General features: G+C 45.4%; 1 protein-coding gene across 6 annotated transcripts in view; it reads right to left on the minus strand.

The window, feature by feature from the left end:
- The window catches only part of LOC129826069 (cAMP-specific 3',5'-cyclic phosphodiesterase 4D-like), a 375111-nt gene that overhangs the window by 38432 nt on the left and 317967 nt on the right, over positions 1-18712 (minus strand). For 5 of the 6 annotated variants that reach the window (XM_055886372.1, XM_055886371.1, XM_055886373.1 and 2 more), the window contains one exon: positions 183-374. In XM_055886372.1, the coding sequence (XP_055742347.1) occupies positions 183-374 (192 nt within the window). Of the gene's footprint in view, positions 1-182; positions 375-17193 lie in introns of all 6 variants that reach the window. The other variant, XM_055886377.1, reaches the window with a different exon arrangement.

The raw sequence follows: 18712 nt of genomic DNA on the forward strand, positions 1-18712 counted from the left end.
TTGATTGTAGTGTTACACAGCTCTGTACTAACACACTTCAATGGTAACTAATCGGTGTGTGCGTGTGTGTGCGTGTGCGTGTGTGTGTGTGTGTGTGTGTGTGTGTGTGTGTGTGTGTGTGTGTGCGTGCGTGTGTGGGGGGGGGGGGGAACAGAGAGACAGTGGAGAGAGAAAAAACTCACATGTCGCTGGCGATGGAGGAGTTTCTGGACATGGACTTGGGCGACAGTTCGTAGTCCGAGTCAGAGCGGTAGAGGAAGGACTCTCTCCTCTGACTGTGGACAAAGTTGCCCTGCAGTATGAGCCCAGACCCCGGGCTGGCCATGGGGTCCAGCGGGCTGCGCCCTGACGATGTGCCGTTGTCCACATCGAAACTGTCAGAAAACAACCAGAGAGAGAGGAAAAATTAGACATAATCATAAACAGTGGATGGTAGAAACATAGCATACCTGTCTGCATTTCTGTTTATTTGTACTGCAAAGAACATTGAGCAGCAGGTTGCTTAGGATTCAAAACATTCTTTCAAACAGCCACAGGAATATCCAAAAGCCTTTATATGGTAACTGTAACACAGGCCAGTACTGTAGCAGACCAGTACTGTAACACAGGCCAGTACTGTAACACAGGCCAGTACTGTAACAGGCCAGTACTGTAACACAGGCCAGTACTGTAACACAGGCCAGTACTTTAACACAGGCCAGTACTGTAACAGGCCAGTACTGTAACAGGCCAGTACGGTAACAGGCCAGTACGGTAACACAGGCCAGTACTGTAACACAGGCCAGTACTGTAACACAGGCCAGTACTGTAACAGGCCAGTACGGTAACACAGGCCAGTACTGTAACACAGGCCAGTACTGTAACAGGCCAGTACTGTAACACAGGCCAGTACTGTAACACAGGCCAGAACTGTAGCAGACCAGTACTGTAACAGGCCAGTACTGTAACACAGGCCAGTACTGTAACACAGGCCAGTACTGTAACAGGCCAGTACTGTAACACAGGCCAGTACTGTAACACAGGCCAGTACTGTAACACAGGCCAGTACTGTAACAGGCCAGTACTGTAACACAGGCCAGAACTGTAGCACAGGCCAGTACTGTAACACAGGCCAGAACTGTAACACAGGCCAGAACTGTAGCACAGGCCAGTACTGTAACACAGGCCAGAACTGTAACACAGGCCAGTACCGTAACACAGGCCAGTACCGTAACACAGGCCAGTACCGTAACACAGGCCAGTACTGTAACACAGGCCAGAACTGTAACACAGGCCAGTACCGTAACACAGGCCAGTACCGTAACACAGGCCAGTACCGTAACACAGGCCAGTACCGTAACACAGGCCAGTACCGTAACACAGGCCAGTACTGTAGCAGGCCAGAACTGTAACACAGGCCAGTACCGTAACACAGGCCAGTACCGTAACACAGGCCAGTACCGTAACACAGGCCAGTACTGTAACACAGGCCAGTACTGTAACACAGGCCAGTACTGTAACACAGGCCAGAACTGTAACACAGGCCAGTACCGTAACACAGGCCAGTACTGTTGCACAGGCCAGAACTGTAACACAGGCCAGAACTGTAGCAGACCAGTACTGTAACACAGGCCAGTACTGTAGCACAGGCCAGTACTGTAACAGGCCAGTACTGTAACACAGGCCAGAACTGTAACACAGGCCAGAACTGTAACACAGGCCAGTACTGTAGCACAGGCCAGAACTGTAGCAGACCAGTACTGTAACACAGGCCAGTACTGTAGCAGACCAGAACTGTAACACAGGCCAGAACTGTAACACAGACCAGAACTGTAGCACAGGCCAGAACTGTAACACAGGCCAGAACTGTAGCAGACCAGTACTGTAACACAGGCCAGTACTGTAACACAGGCCAGAACTGTAGCAGACCAGTACTGTAACACAGGCCAGTACTGTAACACAGGCCAGAACTGTAGCACAGGCCAGAACTGTAACACAGGCCAGAACTGTAGCAGACCAGTACTGTAACACAGGCCAGTACTGTAACACAGGCCAGTACTGTAGCACAGGCCAGTACTGTAACAGGCCAGTACTGTAGCAGACCAGAACTGTAAAACAGGCCAGAACTGTAACACAGGCCAGTACTGTAACACAGGCCAGTACTGTAACACAGGCCAGTACTGTAGCACAGGCCAGAACTGTAGCACAGGCCAGAACTGTAACACAGGCCAGTACTGTAACACAGGCCAGTACTGTAGCACAGGCCAGTACTGTAACACAGGCCAGTACTGTAGCACAGGCCAGAACTGTAGCACAGGCCAGTACTGTAGCACAGGCCAGTACTGTAACAGGCCAGTACTGTAGCACAGGCCAGAACTGTAGCACAGGCCAGTACTGTAACACAGGCCAGTACTGTAACACAGGCCAGTACTGTAACACAGGCCAGTACTGTAGCACAGGCCAGTACTGTAGCACAGGCCAGAACTGTAGCACAGGCCAGAACTGTAACACAGGCCAGAACTGTAGCAGACCAGTACTGTAACACAGGCCAGTACTGTAACACAGGCCAGAACTGTAACACAGGCCAGTACTGTAACACAGGCCAGTACTGTAACACAGGCCAGTACTGTAGCACAGGCCAGAACTGTAGCACAGGCCAGAACTGTAACACAGGCCAGTACTGTAACACAGGCCAGTACTGTAGCACAGGCCAGTACTGTAACACAGGCCAGTACTGTAGCACAGGCCAGAACTGTAGCACAGGCCAGTACTGTAGCACAGGCCAGTACTGTAACAGGCCAGAACGGTAGCACAGGCCAGTACTGTAACAGGCCAGTACTGTAGCACAGGCCAGAACTGTAGCACAGGCCAGTACTGTAACACAGGCCAGTACTGTAACACAGGCCAGTACTGTAACACAGGCCAGTACTGTAGCACAGGCCAGTACTGTAGCACAGGCCAGAACTGTAGCACAGGCCAGAACTGTAACACAGGCCAGAACTGTAGCAGACCAGTACTGTAACACAGGCCAGTACTGTAACACAGGCCAGAACTGTAGCAGACCAGTACTGTAACACAGGCCAGTACTGTAACACAGGCCAGAACTGTAGCACAGGCCAGAACTGTAACACAGGCCAGAACTGTAGCAGACCAGTACTGTAACACAGGCCAGTACTGTAACACAGGCCAGTACTGTAGCACAGGCCAGTACTGTAACAGGCCAGTACTGTAGCAGACCAGAACTGTAACACAGGCCAGAACTGTAACACAGGCCAGTACTGTAACACAGGCCAGTACTGTAACACAGGCCAGTACTGTAGCACAGGCCAGAACTGTAGCACAGGCCAGAACTGTAACACAGGCCAGTACTGTAACACAGGCCAGTACTGTAGCACAGGCCAGTACTGTAACACAGGCCAGTACTGTAGCACAGGCCAGAACTGTAGCACAGGCCAGTACTGTAGCACAGGCCAGTACTGTAACAGGCCAGAACGGTAGCACAGGCCAGTACTGTAACAGGCCAGTACTGTAGCACAGGCCAGAACTGTAGCACAGGCCAGTACTGTAACACAGGCCAGTACTGTAACACAGGCCAGTACTGTAACACAGGCCAGTACTGTAGCACAGGCCAGTACTGTAGCACAGGCCAGAACTGTAGCACAGGCCAGTACTGTAACACAGGCCAGAACTGTAGCACAGGCCAGTACTGTAGCACAGGCCAGAACTGTAACACAGGCCAGTACTGTAACACAGGCCAGTACTGTAACACAGGCCAGTACTGTAACACAGGCCAGTACTGTAACACAGGCCAGTACTGTAGCAGGCCAGTACTGTAGCACAGGCCAGAACTGTAGCACAGGCCAGTACTGTAGCACAGGCCAGAACTGTAGCACAGGCCAGTACTGTAGCAGGCCAGTACTGTAGCACAGGCCAGTACTGTAGCACAGGCCAGTACTGTAGCACAGGCCAGTACTGTAGCAGGCCAGTACTGTAGCACAGCTCTGATAAAGACAATGACTCATTGAGTAACCACCACCACTTAGGTCAATGACGCACTCCCCGTTTGATGTCACCGTTCCTTAGAGTCCTCCGGATTATCCTCACACCTGGGATTACCGCTGTCACCCAGGATTACCTGACCTGTTACAAGGGTAACCAGACCTGGCTCAACTGTAATCCTCCAGAGGGATTCCCCTCTACGTAGCACCAGATACATCTTCATCATCACTATCCCTATCATCATCACCAGTGTCAGCTATGTGATGAAAATAGCTGTTGTGATCATCCTGTAGGATCCGCTGTGGAGCTGATAGGGGAGCCCGTGTTATTCGATACAGTGTGTGTGTGTGTGTGTGTGTGTGTGTGTGTGTGTGGTGGAGGGAACAGTGTGAGCTGAGTGGACTGCGTCAGCTGTGTCTGTGCGTGTTCGTCACTGTGAGTGTTGATGACGTGTTGTTGTGGCTATGCATGGGTATAGCACAGTAAGCACTGTCAGCCCTAAAATCCAAAAAACACAGAACAGCATATTCTCTCTAGCATATTCTCTCTTCATCTTCCGGATGAAGATCCCCGCTCTTTGACCCTACGACAAGTGTTTACATCCAGCTGCAGATTCTGCCGTTAATAAACATTCTTATTGTTTGGAATACATTACGTCAACCATGATTCAATCTGTGTTTACTGTAGGCTTCCGTAATAGAACACTGTGGGGACTGATTCCACATCATGAGATTCAGCTAGCTTATCAAAATGCCACTAAGAAAAAAGGACTATTATCAAACCACATATTCAAATCTATCACATCTTTATAGCGCCTTAGCCAATGTGATTTTACTGTGGTGTACTTCTCCCATGCTCCTTTCATAAAACCAAGGCCATTGAGACACACATAGATTCGTAATTGCAAGATATACGTAGTAGCATGCTGGAAACTATATACATTGGACGTGAAGGGGCAAATGTATTTTCACAGAGCGAGCGCTGGAGAGAGATGGAGGTGGGAAAGGATTTGTCACGTTCCTGACCCGGTTTTTCTTTTGTATAGTTGTGTTTAGTGGGTCAGGACGTGAGCTGGGTGGGCAGTCTGTGTTTGTTCTATGTTAAGTGTCAAGTTTAATTTACCTTGTATGGCTCTCAATCAGAGGCAGGTGTTTTACGTTTTCCTCTGATTGAGAACCATATATAGGGAGGTTGTTTCACATTGTTTCTTGTGGGTGGTTGTCTCCTGTGTCGTATATGTTACCACACGGGACTGTATCGTTGGTTTGTAGTCGTGTACCTGTTTGTGCGTTCTTCGTTATATGTAAGTTCACATGTTTTAGGTCAGTCTACGTTCGTTTGTTGTTTTGTAATTTTCTAAGTGTTTTTCGTGTTCGTCTTTGACTTCAGTTAATAAATCATTATGTCATCATACCTCGCTGCACATTAGTCTTCCGATCCCTCTCCTCTCCTCGTCCGAGGGAAGAGCTAGAGATTCGTTACAGGATTAGTGCATGTTGTGGGAATGTTTGTTAGCTAGGCGAGTGAGACAGTAGCATCTGTATGTGTATCAGGGGCTGCTGCCTAAACTCTTTCCCCCCTGGGTCATAACACTAAAGACGACGACTCTTGTCATTGACCACTGGCGTTTCCTTCAAAATAGACTGTTAAACCCAACTCTATAATACGCTACAGTGGGTTTTAAGAAGTTACAACGGCAGCTTATTACAACGTATACTTCATTTTTTTGTAAACTCTTGTTCGAATATTGTTTGCAACACACATAGATTTACCACATAACACTGTATACCACAAACAGAAGACCAGCATGTCTATCTCGCACACACACACATGCACGCACAGCCCACCCCCCTTCTTCACAACAGCCATGTGGTTGTAGCCCCTACATGTGAAACCCAATATGCCAGAGGGTGCTAGAGATGGTGCCATTATCTATCACTGAAGTCTAGGACTGCAACTCAAATGGCACCCTATTCCCTATACAGTGCATTTCATTAAGTGCATTACTATTGACCAGGGCCCATAAGACTTTGGTCAAAAGTAGTGCACTATGTAGCAGGGGCACCATTATTTTTCCGACCTGCAAACCAATTTTTTTGTTGTTGAAATACCAGTCAAAATATAGTTTTCATTTCTGTTCCTTTTTAAAACAGTGAAATCATATATATATATATTTTTTTACATTAGCTCGACATTCAATTACTTCACCAATCAGTGCGGATAGAGCATCTTGCTATGGAGCTGGAAAGCTATAGTTGTTGTAGCCTAGGCTGCCTAGGCTACATGCGGAATGTAAAATAACATTTTTAACCCGTTCTTAACTGAATTGCCTAGTCAAATAAAGGTACAAAATATATATATATTATTCAGGGTGAGGAAATCAATGTATACATTCGTAATTTGATTGAACTATCTCTTTAATCAGATTTCCTGAATTGCATTTGATCTGAGCATGTGCTATAAATAAACATTAATTTATTTTATAAAGAAATATGCTTTTGTCATCTCTTAAGAAAGCTTGCTTGGGCAGCAACATCTGGGGCCTGCATGGAGACAGTTTGGTCAGTTTGGTCCCAGGTGACAGCCCAATTGAAAAGACACATTTACAGCCTACCTATTGCACAGGTTGGTCACACTACACACCCGCCCTTGACCCAGATGTAACCCATTTTGGTAAACACCGGGAACTCATGCGGGTAAATCCTCAATTTTCCCACTAGGGCAACTTATGAAATATGCTAACAACGCCAACTGATGCAACAGTGTGACACACCCCATACACACCTCCCCTTGACTGATTTATATGCATTTATGTTCCAGACCACGCCCACGTGAACATTTAACATCCCCCATCTGGCCAATCAGTGTCATTTTGTAAATGATGGATCTCTATGGCAAGACGCATCATTCACATCATTCGTCATCAATGCTGTCTGAGATAGCGTGTGTGACTAACTTTTGAACGGAAGGAGCGACGGACGGATGGACGGAGACAGATCCACAGGCCCCATCCCCGATTTCATCGTGGGGGACTATTAATAGGTTACATGCATTCCTACAAGCAGGAATTATGTTCTGGCATTATCATTTGCAATCACAAAGGACATACCAACCAATAAGACTCATTGCATGTCGAAACTTTGCCTTCCTTGAAATGTTTACTCAATCCAGCACCTGGGAAGCATCTTAGGATGTACTCTGCTCAAGAACGCCTAAAGAACACATGACATTCCATATTTTTTTAAATCATAAGTAATCATGTGGTTACCAGTATATTATCTCCTCAGCCCAGTGTTGGCCCAGCTGTCCGAGTAGGCAGGGCCTAGGAGGCTGAGAGACAGAGCCTGCGAGGCAGAGAGGCAAGGTGTGAGACACAGCAAGACAGAGGCTGAGAAGCAGGGCCCGGAAGGCAGAGAAGCAGAGCCTGAGAGACAGAGAGCCCTTAAGGCACGGACATACCGGTAGAGTTTCCAGGCTGAGAGTACTTAGCACGTCTGAACAAAATGCTGGCTGTTATTTCCAAACTGAGAGCAAACCGATTCTACATGTAGAAACAGCCAAACATTTTGGCAGTCAGATGCTGCACAGTCAGCAAGAGAACGAACGGCGAACGAACAGCAGACGAACGGTAGACCGTAATTCGGTGTGATGTGTTTTCTCCATTAGAGGAAGAGAGGCAGGGCCTGAGAAGCAGAGAGTGAGATATGCTAAGAGGCAGGGCCTAAGAGCCGGGGCCTGGGAGGCAGAGAGGAAGTGTCTTAGAGGCAGGGCCTGAGAGGCTGAGCAGGCAGGCCTTGTGATGCAGAGAGGCACTGAGCAGGCAGGTTCTAACTACTCTGACCTTTGGATGTAAAATGTGCGAGTTTTACACAATTTTATTTGTCACATGCTTCGTAAATAACAGGTGTGGACTAACAGTGAAACGCTTACTTACGGGCCCTTCCCTACAACGTAGAGCGAAAGAAAACAGAGAAAACATGTAATAATAAAAATAATAATAATACAAAAGGACTTGGCTATATACACGTGGTACCAGTACCAAGTCGGTGTGCATGGTGGGTATGAGGTTATTGAGGTAGATATGTACATATAACTGGGGAGTAAAGTGACAGATAATAAATGGTAGTTTGTCCAAGTAGCTACTGGATTAACTACTTAACTAACTATATATCAGTCTTATGACTTGGGGGTAGAAGCTGTTTAGGGTCCTGTTGCTTCCAGAATTGATGCATCGGTACCACTTGACGTGCGGTAGCAGAGAGAACAGTCTATGAATTGGGTGGCTGGAGTCTTTCACCATTTTTAGGGCCTTCCTCTGACACTGCCTAGTATATAGGTTCTGGATGACAGAGTGCTCAGCCCCAGTGATGTACTGGGCCATACGCACTACACTCTTTAGCGCCTTGAGGTCAGATACCAAGCAGTTGTCATACCAAGCGTGGATGCAGCCAGTCAAGTTGCTCTCAATTATATAGGATCTGAGGGCCCATGCCACATCTTTTCAGCCATTTGAGGGGGAAGAGGCATCCTCAGCCTTCTGTTTCCTGTACTCCACGATCAGCTCCTTTGTCTTGCTGACGGTGAGGGAGAGGTTGTTGTCATGGCACCACACTGAGGACTTTGACCTCCTCCAAATATAGTTTGATTGTCGTCGGTGATCAAGCCTACCACCATCGTGTCGTCGGCAATCTTAATCAATCAATTTTATTTTATATAGCCCTTCGTACATCAGCTAATATCTCGAAGTGCTGTACAGAAACCCAGCCTAAAACCCCAAACAGCTAGTAATGCAGGTGTAGAAGCACGGTGGCTAGGAAAAACTCCCTAGAAAGGCCAAAACGTAGGAAGAAACCTAGAGAGGAACCAGGCTATGAGGGGTGGCCAGTCCTCTTCTGGCTGTGCCGGGTGGAGATTATAACAGAACTATGCCAAGATGTTCAAAAATGTTCATAAGTGACAAGCATGGTCAAATAATAATCATGAATAATTTTCAGTTGGCTTTTCATAGCTGATCATTAAGAGTTGAAAAACAACAGGTCTGGGACAGGTGGCGGTTCCATAACCGCAGGCAGAACAGCTGAAACTTAATGATGATGTTGGAGTCATACTCGGCCACGCAGTCATGGGTGAACAGGGAGTACAGGAGGGAACTAAGCACGCACCCCTGAGGGATGTTGTTGCCTATCCTCACCACCTGGGAGTGGCCTGTCAGGAAGTCTAGGATCCAGTTGTAGAAGGAGGTGTTCAGTCCCAGGGTCCTTAGCTTAGTGATGAGCTTGTAGAGCACTATGGTGTTGAAGGCTGAGCTTTAGTCAATGAACAGCATTCTCACATAGGTGTTCCTCTTGTCCAGGTGGGAAAGGGCAGCGTGCGGTGCAATAGAGATAGCGTCACCTGTGGATCTGTTGGGGCGGTATGAAAATTGGAGTGGGTGCCTTTCAAGGCATTTCATGGCTATAGATGTGAGTGCTACGGGACGATAGACATTTCTGACTCGTTTCCGAAACGAGGCGTATGTCGCGCGCCACTACTTCACAGGAGTGCCATTTGATAACAATTAATTTTTATGGCAGAAATGCCTTCTGGAACATGTGAACTTTTATGTGCCATAATAACAATCAGGTATGCCATCTGTAAATACAAATAAATTATTAAATTACGAGCCTAGTTGGTTCAGCCATGGAAAAAGACAGCAACGTTCCTGCTAGCCATGATTGGCTGAGATAATGAGTGGGCTGGACATGCCGAGAGATGAGTTCGTATTTGCCTGCCATGTAGCTTGCTTCTGTCAATAACATGAGCTGGTCAGCATGTGTAGGTAATCCTTTCTAACGCGGCTTTTTAAAACTATATCACGTAGTAGAACTACATAAGTGTTGCTCTTCACTTTCTGGAGGACCGAGTTTTGAAATCAGTGTAATTAGAGTATGATAGCTGAGGAGATGGAGAAAATTCTGGCGTTTGATTGAAAATATGCAGACGGAGTCAAAAAACGAACACACAGAAGGATTTTGTATAAAACACCTGTTCACGGATTCCATCTTCAAACTAAGGGCAACCCTGGCATCCGTGACAGAGAGGGAGAAGCGTCCATCCGTGTATACGGGTAAGAGAGTCTAGCTAGCTAAATTTTCAGATAATACACATTATTATTTTAGACAGAAAGTCATTTTCATTTCAAGTTGAAGTGTACTGTTAGCTAGCTAGCTAACGTTAGCTGGCTAGCTAGCTATCTAACGTTATGTGCATGATCTGTGTAGTAATATTATTTGTATCTCAGAGCCATTTGCATTGCTAGTTATAGCCTAAAGTTAACTAGCTAACATTAAACCTGGTTGGTTAGCTGCCTGCAGATTCATGCAGAGTAGTAACATTATGAGTTGGGCTTATGGTTAATTGTTTAGATAGCTAGCTTCATGTCTAAACAAAAGACTCCACTATGCAAGTAACTATTTCAATAGAATGTTTACAATGTCACTTCAACAACTGTCGATAGACGTAGCTGGCAAATTCACTCTGGCTATCCACTCCGATTTCAGAGCACTCTCGTCTGAGTGTGCCAGAGGCTGACAAATTTACGAACGCTCAACACCTGTTGAATATAGCCGGTGTCAGTAAACGTTGGCAACAAAGCGTAATTAAATTGTTGCCAGCAGCACAGTTGCAGTCACCAATGCTCTGGATAACATAAAAACAGCCTATCCAGCTCTGCTAGGGTGTGTAAAATGGTCAGAGTGAGCTGTTCTCTCATTTGTGTCTGGAAGTAGCTAACCAACGTTAGCCAGTTAGCTTGGGTGCTTGACTGCTGTTGCTAGGGTAGAATGCTCGGATCAACCCTACTTTTCAGCCAGAGTGTCCAGTATGCGCTCTGAACGCTCTGAGAATGAAAGGCTTTGAATTTACGAACGGGCAGAGCACACTCTGGCACTCCAGATTAAATTACGAACACACCTGTATAAACCAGCAATTAGTCTTGAAATCTTTGGTTGTTTAGTACATAGCATCTCATGTGAATCCTTAAAGAGATGGGTGGGGCTAAAGCTTAACTTCCTGCGACTACAGGGGGTGCTGTTTACTCATTAGCATATTTGCATTACAGATTAAACGGCTTCCTACTCTCCTACTTTATCGTACAATATACATATTATTACTATTATTGGATAGAAAACAGTCTCTAGTTTCTATAGCCGTTGGAATTTTGTCTCTGAGTGGAACAGAACTCATTCTACAGCAATTTCCCTGACATGGAGTCAGATTTCACACATTTTGGCCCCTGATCTGGAGTCAGTTTAAAGGCCACTGTGAATGCTAAAAGGATACGGACACTGCTTACGTCTTCCCCTGGATGCCTTTACGTGATGACGCTTTGAATGGTATCGATTGCCCAATCACAGCCACTATAAAACAAAAACACGTGTAGGTAGGAATTCCTTTCCAGCTGCTTCGGACGCACGGTGGACACCGACCCGTTCTTTTTCCAAGCATTAGTGGAGCCAGTAATATTTCTCAGGTCATGTTTTTACTTGTTATAGGAGTTAAAAACATCATAAGGTAGTTAATTTAAACCGTTTTATAGCAATTTATATCCGTTTAGTGCGCATTTTGGGACATTTATTTCTGAGACTTTTTGAAGAGCCGGGCAGGTTTCCAGTTCATGCCGAACGCAGTTGGCATTTCCACATGGCAAGAGGACAGCTTTCGACCAAAAGACGATTAGACCCAAGAAAGGATTCTTTGCCCAAGATTCTGATGGAAGAACAGCTCAAAGTAGGAACAATTTATTATGATAAATCGTGTTTCTGTCGAAAAATGTTAATGCTTATGACGCCATCTTATTAGACGTAGCTTCGCTTGGCGCAAACTGTATTGAAAAGTAAGGATAATTTAAAACATTTAAATCAGCGATTGTATTAAGAATTAAATTGTCTATCAATCGCTGTCCACCCTATATTTTTTAGTCACGTTTATGAGTATTTATGTATACGACTAGATCACTGTCTAATATGGCGCACGACATTGTCTGACCAGCTGGGCAACTTTTGTCATTGTCTAACCATGATTTTGGTGGCTAAATATGCACATTTTCGAACAAACTATATATGTATGTTGTAATATGATGTTACAGGAGTGTCATCGGAAGAATTCTGAGAAGGTTAGTGAAAAAATTATATTTTGGCGATGTTTACGTTATCGCTCTCTGGCTAGAATCAATGCTGGGGTAATGTTTGCACATGTGGTATGCTAATATAACGATTTATTGTGTTTTCGCTGTAAGACACTTAGAAAATCTGAAATATTGTCTGTATTCACAGGATCTGTGTCTTTCGATTAGTGTATGCTGTGTATTTTTACGAAATGTTTGATGATTAGTAATTAGGTAAACGTTGCTCTATGTCTATGTATTTATTCTAGTCCATTTGTGACGGTGGGTGCAATTGTAAACTATGATATCTACCTGAAATATGCAAATTTTTCTAACAAAACCTATCCTATACCATAAATATGTTATCAGACTGTCATCTGATGAGGTTTTTTCTTGGTTAGTGGCTATCAATATCTTAGTTTAGCCGAATTGGTGATAGCACCTGATGGAGTAAGAAACTGATGGAGTTAGAAAAGTGGTGTCTTTTGCTAACGTGGTTAGCTAATAGATTTACATATTTTGTCTTCCCTGTAAAACATTTTAAAAATCTGAAATGGTGGCTTTATTCACAAGATCTGTATCTTTCATTAGGTGTCTTGGACTTGTGATTTAATGATATTTAGATGCTACTATTTAATTGTGACGCTATGCTAGCGATGGTACTCAGTGTGGGGGGGGGGGGTGGGGGGTGCTCCCGGACCCGGGGTAGATACTCGTGAAAGGTTAAGAGGGTGTGAATGATGCTGAATGGGTGTGGACAAAGAGGAGCTCTCCAATAGGTACCAAAACATTCAAGGGCCATTTTCTCAAAAGTGAGGTTACAAGTTTATCAACTTTCAAAGCAGAATTACTTTCCCATTGTTCCTCAACTTTAGTGTATGAGATACTGCAGCATTTTCTACTTTTATCCAATGTAAATAACACAATTTCAAATTTGGTGTTCTGCTTGAAACATGTAATTATTACAGACTGGGTCAGGGAGAGGTTGAAAATGTCAGTATTGACACTTGCCAGCTGATCAGTGCATGCTCTAAGAATGCGTCCTGGTAATCCGTCTGGCCCTGCGGCTTTGTGAATGTTTACCTAAAGGTCTTACTCACAAAATCTATGGAGAACGTAATCACACAGTCATCCGGAACAGCTGGTGCTCTCATACATAGTTCAGTGTTGCTTGCCTCGAAGCGAGCATAGAAGGCATTTAGCTCCTCTGATAGGCTCACGTAATGAGCGGGTAAAGAGAAAACATATTGTTCTCATTACTCTGTACCCTGCTTCCATCGCTTTCTCTGTCTTATTCCTCTTTATTTCTCCTGTTTGTCTTCTCTCTGTTTCACCCTCTCTCTCTCTCTGGCCCCTCTGAACTCTATCTATGTACCCCCTCCCTCTCTCTACCCTCATATAGTTATTATAAGCAGCGCTCAACTTTCCCAAGTAGCTATCACACACACATAAATGACGTTCTCCATCTGTTCCCTACACTAACGCCCTAGCAGCACATTTAGTCAAATAAATTGGAATCAGGTCCAAAACACACACACGCACACTGCAAACATGTTCTCATTAAGAGAGATCTTGCCAGTCAGTCTCCAGCTTGCCAACATATGCTGAGCAGATGAGTCAGTCATTAACACCTACACATGCTGATGTCACACACTGTACCATAGCGTTTAACTGATAGTAATACATGTGACAACCAGCATACCGTACCTGCATTCGTGCTATTTATGAATGAATGGGAGAACACATAGCAACATAGCAACTAAGAGTAAAAAAAGGGTCTGGGCAAGATAGAAGCTCTGATTGGCCGATTACAATCATTCTCTGTCCCTACTGGACAGGTCACGGTAAGCGTTTTAGGCCTGGAACATCCAGCAAACCAGTCTGTTGAGCATCACTCTGACACTCGAAGACCTCGACTGGAACCTTATAAGTCCACACATTCCAAAGGGTCACTCCATGTTTAGCACTGAGACCACTTTCCACCACCGAGTCCAACTTTCCAGTCCAGCTTTTCAATGAAGCTAGAGATGAGAACAGATCACATGAAAAGTACTGGGATAAGCTACTGCTGTTGCAAACATGTTCTAACAGGAAAAAAGCTTGTCAGACTAAATTGGTATATATTGACTAATAAGCACATTACTGTAGATAACAGTTAGGTTATAAACCTAGCCAACTAACTAGCCATTGGGAATCTTTGCGTCACTTGACACTCATTCCTGGCACATCTCCCCGGCAGGTTAATCAGAACTTATCAGAACACTAACCACAACAGCAGAGGGGCTTGGTCTAGATCAGGGGATCCCAAACATTTCACTCAGGCCCCCCTTCCAGCATTTGGGGACATCCTGCACACCCCCGCACGCCTGCAAACGCACAAATCTATTTCTATAGACACAAGCACTGTTCATGACACTTTTTGCAGATTTAAAGTTATTTCCTGCAATTCTACATCTTTTGTCACGGGGTCCAGAGAACATTTAGCAGTTTTAAAGGTACTTGCTGACATGGGCTAGTTGATCTGGACAGTTCTGACAAGCTATACATAGCTCTCTAAGGTATACCTTGGCTGACAAGACAAGAGGAAAACTGATGAAGCACTACCCAATTTCGAAATTGCAGCTTGTGCATTCTACTATTACAACTTTCATGAGTAAGTTGAAAGCCGTACCCCCCCCCCCCCCCCCCTATCTAGACGATGGCTATTAGGGAGGCCAGAATGGGAAAAGCTCTGAATTCTGAGGTAAGACAGGAGACAGGATAAGGAGAGATGCGGTGTGTGTCTTTCTCTTGGGCATTCTCCAAAGTTTACAAATAAACATACCGGCCAGAAATATGAATTCATGTAAGAGTTGACAGAATGAGGGAGTATTGTGATGTCATAGATACATGTGGCATGTGACATGTAAAATGTGAGGCGGGTTTGGGACAGTAACCCGCCTCCCATGTGACAGGAGTTTAAGAAAAAAAGGTTTGCGAAACACAGAAGATAAGCAGAGGCTTCTGTGATGCCACAAAGACATATGGCATGACTGTGGGCGTGGGGTTGTGATGTCACAGAGGGTGACATGCTGTGTGGAATGGAAGATGAGATGTTGTGATGGATGTCACAAAGACATGGCATGGTTGGGAGGGGGAGAGCTATTGTGATGTCACAGAAGGAGACATAATGGAGAGTTACCTTGGGCTAGAACCTGCTGTGGAGTCAGCCATGCAGAGGAGAGATTCTACATTATTCTACTGATAACAGAGGAATGCACCTCTCTCTCTCTCACACACACACACACCCTCAATCAATGAAGGTGAAGGGGAGAGTGTTAACAATTCACAAACATTTCCTCCTTCTCTTCTTTACTTTCCATCCTCCACCTCTCCCTCGCTACGGTCATGTACTCAGCTTTAGACAAAGCTATGTTTATTTAGTTGAGGGTTAACTAACTGACATTGATGACATGAAGAATTCCACCAGGTTGAACTTTCAGGGCAGACATCTGGCTGAAAGAGATCTTAATACCTGTCCTTCAGTGGCAGCCTCACTCAGCTTGAATCAAATCAAATCAAATGTATTTATATAGCCCTTCTTACATCAGCTGATATCTCAAAGTGCTGTACAGAAACCCAGCCTAAAACCCCAAACAGCAAGCAAAGCAGGTGTAGAAGCACGGTGGCTAGGAAAAACTCCCTAGAAAGGCCAAAACCTAGGAAGAAACCTAGAGAGGAACCAGGCTATGAGGGGTGGCCAGTCCTCTTCTGGCTGTGCTGGGTGGAGATTATAACAGAACATGGCCAAGATGTTCAAATGTTCATAAATGACCAGCATGGTCAAATAATAATAATCACAGTAGTTGTCGAGGGTGCAGCAAGTCAGCACCTCAGGAGTAAATGTCAGTTGGCTTTTCATAGCCGATCATTGAGAGTATCTCTACCGCTCCTGCAGTCTCTAGAGAGTTGAAAACAGCAGGTCTGGGACAGGTACCACGTCCGGTGAACAGGTCAGGTTCGCAGGTCAAGACTTCCCAATGGCTTTAATGATGGTGCACGGTTCACACAGGCCTTCTCCCAGTCTGGGATCTTATGTGGATAATTAGCAGACTGTGTGAGAACAGAGTGACCTAAAGGCCAGGGTCGAGGAGGGAACCAGCATGCTGTGTGTTTGTTCAGGGCTGGACTGGACTGCTAAGCTAAAGTACAGCATGGAAGTACCACGGAAAAACACTGTGGAAACAAACAAGTGTTCGACAGAGACCTGCGCTCACAGGGAACATGCGAGCGCAGAAGGGATGAGAAAAAGAAAGAGCCAAGGACAAGTTGAGACAGTAGGTTGAGGAGAGGGGAAGGCAGGGAGAGCAGCCCCCAGAGGTGCGTTCTATGGAAACACTGCGAGGGAGACGTCAGCAAGGGACTGACACACATTCCAGAGTCGATTATGATTTACATAAGGCCTTTGCCACCTTATTAGACAGAATGTAGGGGCTGTTTCATGGGCTTGATACAGTGAGTTCTGATGGAAACATAGTAACACACAATTAGACAGCACAGAGACAAACAGTCATGCTGGATGCCTGCTCTTCCATGAAGTGTGTTGTATAGTTAACAGAGTACAATAGAGTGCATGGATAGAAAAAGCTCTCTCACATACAGTTACTTTCCAAGTAACCCACAGTCAAAACCAAAACACCAAATACGAAAAGACAGGCCAGGCGTTGACAGTCTGAAGGAGACCGAGGAAGGAGGAGAAACCAGAGCACAGTAGACCGTATGAAAAGGGAGGCAGAGGGGGGACGGAGAGGATTGAGAGGCAGGGAGAGGAAAACGATATGGAAATGAATGACAGAGCCTTACACAGGATGATGAACAGAGAGAGAGAGAGAACTAAAAAAGAGGAATAACAGCTGGTAAGAATGTAGGGGAGTGAAAATGGGGTCAGTGAGAAAGTTAGGAAAGTAGCAGGACAACAGAGAGAGAAGCAGGTGAGAGAGAGCGGAGGGAAAGAGAAGACAGAAACAGAGATATAGACAGAAAGAGAGAGAGACAGGACAGCGGGGGGTTGGTAGAAGTTTGTGTCTTTTTACCAGATTCCTTCCGTGTTCCGTAGAGAGCTGGTGGAGCGAGATCGTGGCTTCAGAACAATAGTCATGGTGTGAACTCCTCACCCACTCACCCCTCGGATCTGCCAAACGCTACAGCCCTGTCCAGATAACAGCCCCCACAGTCCTGTTCCTGCCAAACCACAGAACCCACAACTCCCTAGAGAGGAAAGTGTTCCTGTTGCGTTCAAACCACTTTTACCACTTGTTCCCCTCCAGGTCCCATCAAACTGTTATGTTCAGATTGTGGTCAAACCACCACTGTCACTTTTCAATTCTATAGTTATCTCAATAAGCTCTGTTAAGATTATTTTCAGACCGTGTTCTTTCAACTGTAGTAACCTGTTCTTCCAACTGTAGTAATCCTGTGGAGCGGTCCAATGGAGTGGTTGTGTAATGTGCCTGTTGTGGTCGTGTTCAGTGCTTCTGTGCCCCAGCCTGAGTGCTCGTGATTAAGACAGAGACAGAGACTGGTAGATGAGTCACAGAACACACAACTGAAGTCCCAACTAAAACTATTCACTACTGGAATTCTCTCTCTCAGACCTTCACTGTGTGTGGGATCAGCCTCTTTCTCCTTCTCTCTCTCTCCCTTTCTTTCTCTCTTTCTTCCTCTCACTCCTGCTTTGCTCTCCCTCTCTCTTCCTCTCTTGTTGTGACCAACATGTGTAAGTTCTCCTCCTTTTTCTTCCTTCCCTCTCCTTCCTCCTCTTCCAACTGACTATTCCTGGCCAGCAAGTATAAGCCCTTCCCCTCTCTTTCCTTTCCCTCTTTTCTATCTTCTGACACTTTACTCTCTCTAGCTCTCCTCTCTCGGACTCTCTCTCTCTCTTCCTGGCCGCATGTGTAAGCTCTCCTCCTCATCCTTTCTTCCTCCTTCCCTCTTCCTCTCTCTTTCCTTCCTGCAGTAGTGATGGGTCGTTCACGAACAATGGCTCTTTTTGAACTGATCTTTTTGGTGAACGTCAGGAACCGAATCGCATCGGTGAAAGAGCTGTTCATTTGACTCCCTGATTTGCATACTGCTACGACTGCTTTTTAAGCTCAAAACAACGTTTTTCTGCAAGTGACAAAATAATTATCTAAAGAGGGTGAATACTCACTGCAGAAATAATAAATAGTGGAGAGAGTGTGTCAACCTGGTCCATGCCGATTTTTTCATGGTTGGCCAGGTGAAAATGTATTTGAATGCGCATTTCACGATGTGACATAATCGTAGTCTACCTTTTGGGCTTGACATTGTAGATTTGCAATTTTTTCATGGTTCTAGGTAGATTATTTTGCATTTTGAACTACTGTATGGGAGACAAATAAGTCGGCTCCTTTACGTGAACGGAGCCAAATTAGCCGGTTTTCCGAAAAGACTCGGAATGACCATCACTATCTTGCAGCCTGAGGGGGGCTGGTGTTGGGGTGGGCAGTGTCGGTGAGGTTGTTGTAACTCCTTCAGGGGTGGGGATCTATCCCATAGTACAGCGCTGTCTCAAACATCAATGACACTGCT

This window comes from Salvelinus fontinalis, chromosome 28 (genome assembly GCF_029448725.1).
Source record: "Salvelinus fontinalis isolate EN_2023a chromosome 28, ASM2944872v1, whole genome shotgun sequence".
Taxonomy (NCBI): Eukaryota; Metazoa; Chordata; class Actinopteri; order Salmoniformes; family Salmonidae; genus Salvelinus; species Salvelinus fontinalis.